Source organism: Octopus bimaculoides, chromosome 4 (genome assembly GCF_001194135.2).
Source record: "Octopus bimaculoides isolate UCB-OBI-ISO-001 chromosome 4, ASM119413v2, whole genome shotgun sequence".
NCBI classification, from domain to species: domain Eukaryota; kingdom Metazoa; phylum Mollusca; class Cephalopoda; order Octopoda; family Octopodidae; genus Octopus; species Octopus bimaculoides.
The window spans coordinates 11,606,804-11,612,777 of NC_068984.1; the positions used below are offsets into that span (position 1 = coordinate 11,606,804).

A 5,974-nucleotide genomic window follows, 5' to 3' on the forward strand; every position below is an offset into this window, starting at 1 on the left:
AACAATGCAACAAATATCTGACATAAAGAAAGAAGACAAAGGATTCACTTGTAAATATGGACATAAAAATAAAGATAATGATGACAAATGTGATAACAATCCATTATAAATTTAGTATGTTTCATTTAATTCTTCCTGAATCCTTATCAAAGTATCTGAGAAGGTCAGAGTGTAAAACCTTTATTAAATGGATCTCATAATAACTTTATTTCAACTACATATTTATTATTAACAAATAGATCTGGTATGACATCGAATCATTAGATGTAATTGACAGCTTTAAGTTGTAAAATGATATAAATATTGAAACCTCTGCAACTTGTCCAAACATTTAATTTAATATTTTCTTAGATGTCTAAAAAGTCAAACTATATATGAATATTTTACTATTCAATTCAATATTCTTTTAAACATTAAATTATTGAAAAAACTCTCTTTAAAAATATATTTGAATCTTTGTACAAGGAATTTATCTGGGTGTCATTCTTTTAGTGTGTGTTATCTATCCTTCTCCTTCCCAACATCCCATTTTGGCAAGCTATTGAAACACTGACTACCTAATCTACCTAGAGTTGACCTATGTCTCCCAAAATGAACTATTTATATCCATATGTACAGAGTTAGAGACAGTCAAGTGTTTTTACAAGCATGCAGTTCTCTGCTAGAGATGAGATATGAAAAGGTCATTCTTTGGTCAGCATCTACAACCAATATGGTATTAAGTGTGTACTAAAGAACTTTTTACTGTTTGCATTACTTCTACCTTACTTGGGTGGAAAAGTTTCAAAAATTCAGGCTTGTCTATATTGTTGGTTGGAACAAGTAACAAGTAATTTTATAACTGAATGCATTCAACTGTTAAGTAGTACTAGTGTGTTGGGTCGGTAGATTGATGGAAGAAAACTCATCTGTGAAGCCCAAACGAACAAGATAACAGCTGCAATGTTGGAACTGATATCAATATATGATTTGTAATCCACTACGTTAACCTCAAAGCCATTGTACTACTCTAATAATTTAATCTCAGTGGTTTATTATTTTTTATTATTAACTCTCCCTTTACTATAAAAACTCACTTTGAAATATATATTAGATATTCACCACTGGATTAACAAGAATTTAAGTAAATGTATTAGCTTAGTTTTATGAATACACCTCTACTTAATTTTTATATGTATACTAGTAGCTTAATATGTTTCCATAACAAAAATATTCAAATCATCATCATTTAATGTCCGTTGTCCATGCTGGCATGGGTTGGACAGTTTGACCAGGGCTGGTAAGCTGGAAGGTTGCACCAGACTCCAGTCTGATTTGGCATGGTTTTCTATGGCTGGATACCCTTCCTAACACCAGCCACTCTGAGAGTGTAATGGGGGACACCAGTATCTGCCATGACTGTGATTTTGTTCAGCTTGATGGGTCTTTTTCTCAAGCATGACATGTAAAAATTATCTTAAAAATTAATTAAGAGTACAAAATTTAACTTTTTACCCTATTTATTTCTGCTTTCTTTTTGGTTGGCTTGGGTCACACTTGGTAAATATGTTTGTTCTGTCTTATTCTTTTTTGGATAGTCGCAGAGACTTACTATAAAGCAAAATTACACAAAGATATGACACCCCTTCTGTGCCACCAGTTATCTCTCTCTTCTCCTGAGCCACATCTTATGACTGCCACATCTCATTCTTGACACTCTGTCCTGCCTCCCTGCAGATGTTTGTCATTTACTATATCCACACTGACATACCTCCGATTTCTATTCCTGATTGTACCCCTCTCTCCCCACACACCTCCCTTACCTACTAAGCATCCCCACCCCCATCATCTCCCTATTTCTCATCAACTAATTTTATTATTCAGCTGCTCTCTACCCCTTTTATACTGCTGCTTATCTTCTCCTCCCTCCTAAGCCATTTCTATTTTGTATCATGTTTTTTCCCCAAACTCATATTTACCATCAACCATGCCTCTACTCTTGTTCACTATTCATTATATTCACCCCTACCCATCTCTCCTCTTATACTCTTGCACACTTACCCACCTGCCTTTCTCTACCTTCTGATCCCACTATCTAGTCACTGTCTCTCCAGCTATTTTCGCCCACATAAATGTAAAAATTTCACCCAAACCAGACACAGGAGCTAAACGCATTTCCAGGACTTGTGAAATCCTGTTGAACTGTGCAACCCAAACCAGCAGACATGAAATGACGATGATGATGATACAAATTAAAGAGAAAAGTCACTTACTGATCACCATGTGCCAGGGTATTATAAATATCTGTGAAAAGTCCAGGCTCATGAGAGCAAAAATAGTTGTTACGGATCTGCTCCAAAATTTGTTTAAGCTCTGGTATCTTCTCAATGAAGTCATGAGCATTGTAACTGTTGAAGATAAAAACAACATAGTGTTATATTTTGAATATAGCTTTCCAAAAAAAAAACACACACATATTTAATATTATAAAGTCATGAAACAAAAAAATTAATTTTAATTTATATTGTTGAGTTTTCCTGAAGTTATTAGTTCAAAACAAGGAGAATTACCAATAGTAAGTAATTACCAATAGTAAGTAAACAGAGTCATGAGGAAATAATTATTCCAACTTACAATTCTTACTTTTAGCAAGTCGAGATTTAATGAGTAATTGATTTGCTGACCAAAACTTACACAAATTAGCTTCAGTATTATCAACAAATGTTTATAAGGATAATAACTAGTAAATTTTATACAAAAGTATAGAATATACTAAAATATGTACAAAATAAACATCACACACGTCTTCAGTAATAAAGCATCATTTCAAATTTAGTTAACATAAGAGAAATTGGAGAACTTGAAACAAATTAATTATAAAGAATTTCACCCAGCAAAATTAGCAAATTCCTTCAATTATAAAGACATGGATGTTTTGGAGAACTTGGAATGAATTAATGGATTCCAAAACATCCATTTCTTTAAAATTGAAAGAATTTGCTAATTTTGCTGGGTGAAATTCTTTATAAACAAGAAAAATAATAAACACCAAAAGCTACTTACTGACTCTTAAGTTTCTCTACTTGTTCAACAGTCATACCAAAGATGAAGATGTTTTCTGGCCCCATTTCTTCACTCATTTCAACATTGGCACCATCAAGTGTACCAATTGTGAGACCACCGTTCAGTTGGAATTTCATGTTACCGGTACCGGAAGCTTCCGTACCAGCAGTAGAAATCTGTTCACTAAGGTCAGCTGCAGGCATGATTTTCTCAGCAAGAGATACGCGATAATTTTCCAAGAAAACGACTTTCAGGCGATCTCCAATGATTGGATCATTATTCACAACATTTCCGACTGCATTGATAAGTTTAATGATTAACTTTGCCATGTGGTAACCAGGAGCAGCCTGAAATGAGTTTTCAAAATAATTATGTTAATTAATAAAATGGTGTAGAATAATTAAAAAAAAATTTTCACTTAAGTAAGTGTACCTGCATATGTTTTGATAATTATAACCTTGAAGCCGTGGAGGCACAATGGCCCAGTGGTTAAGGCAGCGGACTCGCGGTCATAGGATCGCGGTTTCGATTCCCAGACCGGGCGTGGTGAGTGTTTATTGAGCGAAAACACCTAAAGCTCCACGAGGCTCCGGCAGCGGATGGTGGCGAACCCTGCTGTACTCTTTCACCACAGCGTTCTCTCACTCTTACTTCCTGTTTCTGTTGTGCCTGTAATTCAAAGGGTCAGCCTTGTCACGCTGTGTCACGCTGAATCTCCCTGAGAACTACGTTAAGGATACACGTGTCTGTGGAGTGCTCAGCCACTTGCAAGTTAATTTCACGAGCAGGCTGTTCCGTTGATCGGATCGACTGGAACCCTTGACGTCGTAAGCGACGGAGTGCCAATAACAACAACCACCTTAAATCCATACTGTATCGTCACACACATATCCAGCTACGATCCTCAGTACATGTAAAATAAGGATAGAAATGCTATGGTATGAATTTACTACTAGAATAGCAACACACTTATTTGATCATATATTGAGTACTTCAAGTTTTGTTTTTTAGTATGTAAAATCACAAGAAAAAACAAAACAATCTATTTATAGAAGCTAACAAATAAACCATGCTGTAGTCACTCAACTTGCTAGAAATAGCTGCCTGGTCTTCCTTAAACCACACCCAAGCATCTTTTATAGAAGGGAGGATACTTTGGATTATGTAGTCCTCTCTCTCTCCTGACAGCCATCACTTAACATCCACTTTTCCATGCATGCATGGGTTGGATGTAATTTGCGGTAGTTTTTCTATGGTTGGATGTCCTTCCTGTCATCAATCCTCACCTGTTTCCAAGTAAGGTAATATTTCCCCCTACCCAGCATGTCATGGAAGGCAGGAAATGAAGAACACTGTTTGAATGATGTCACCATCATGCAAACTATCAGACAAAATCAAAGCAAAGAAACAACACACACACACACACATCATCATGAGTGGGACTTCTTTCAGTTTCCATCAATCAAATACACTCACAAAACTTTGGTCAGCCTATGTCCTCTGTAGAAGATAATGCAGTGGGCCAATAACCATGTGCTTAGGTAGAAAAGTTCTTACCATACAGCTATACCAGTACCTAAATAAACTTGGTTTTATAAAACTGACCAGTTTTAAAGCATTTGTTTTAAACTATTTCACATCTGAAAACATATGTTTCACTGCTAGCATGTGACAATATCTAACAGTGGACACTTTCAATATTCTGCTTTTTTTATTTTGTTCTTGCACCAGGATCAGAAATTTTTCAACTGTACTTTCACCTCTATGAATGCAAATACTTGAAAAGTTTCCACTGAATTTCACTTTTTTTTTCTATAAATCACTTAATTAAACTAAACATTACTTATCCTGTAGCATGAATTTCCAAAGGGTGACAGATTAACAAGTTTTCTTCAATGCTACCTTCATAAATACAGCTTCCAAACACAATGGCTAAACCAGCATTGTCTTGATATGTAACAGAGTTTCTACCCTGATATACTGCTTTCAAATTTGGGCACAAGGCCAGCAATTTCGAGAGAGGGAATGAATTGATTATATCAACCCCAGTGCTCAACTAGTACTTATTTTATCAATCCTGAACAGATGAAAGGCAAAGTTGACCGCAGTGGAATTTGTACTCAGAACATGAAAACGGATGAAATACCACTAAGCATTTTGCCAGCCTGCCACCTTTTTCTACCTGGATATATTAACAGCATTCACTGATAAAATCAAATTTAAGTCATAGAGCAGATGAATTTACTAAATTAATAGTTAAAAATAAAATAACTTATAATTTTGCCTCTTGAAGAGGATGATGGATGAGATCAAACTGAAAACAAAAAAAGAAATTACCTTTCCTCCAATCATTACTGTTCTGGGAACAACTTTTGCATTAGGATTCTTTTTGATCTTGTTGTAAAGATAAATAACATGTAAAACATTCAATAGTTGTCTCTTGTACTCATGAATCCTCTTCACCTGGATATCAAAGATTGATGCAGTGTTGACTTTGACATTTTGGTGTTTCTCCAGGTAAGCAGCCAACTTCATTTTATTTTCCTGAAAAAAAGGTTTTAGTATACATAAACTGTTTTCAGACAGGACTCTTTCAATAATAGATTTTAAAAAAATATCTATTTCAAAACATCATCAGCATAAAAATTATTTTCACACACACACACACACACACACAACAGTCATCTGAACAAAAACCATAGGGTGAAACTTTAGTTTATTTTAACCAAATACTTTATCTCATAACTCAACAGGTCAACACAAGGTCTTTACATGGACTTGCACAAGAACTTTGAGGAGCTGAATGACAGCACAAACCCAAATCCCAGTGAGTTAAAGATGCTTTTTGCTCTACTACCAAATCATTTTTATCCACAACATACACTAAACTGACTCACTAAAACTTTTGTCAAAAAAAAAAAAAAAAAAAAAA

At 34.9% G+C, this 5,974-nt stretch overlaps 1 protein-coding gene across 1 annotated transcript in view; it reads right to left on the reverse strand.

The window, feature by feature from the left end:
- LOC106872185 (glycogen phosphorylase, brain form) overlaps positions 1-5,974 on the reverse strand; it is a 40,512-nt gene that overhangs the window by 2,432 nt on the left and 32,106 nt on the right. Inside the window, exons 13-15 of the mRNA XM_014919083.2 lie at positions 5,380-5,586; positions 3,043-3,389; positions 2,253-2,387 (exon numbers count right to left, since the gene is read on the reverse strand). Coding sequence (XP_014774569.1) covers positions 2,253-2,387; positions 3,043-3,389; positions 5,380-5,586 — 689 coding nt within the window. The remainder of the gene's footprint in view (positions 1-2,252; positions 2,388-3,042; positions 3,390-5,379; positions 5,587-5,974) is intronic.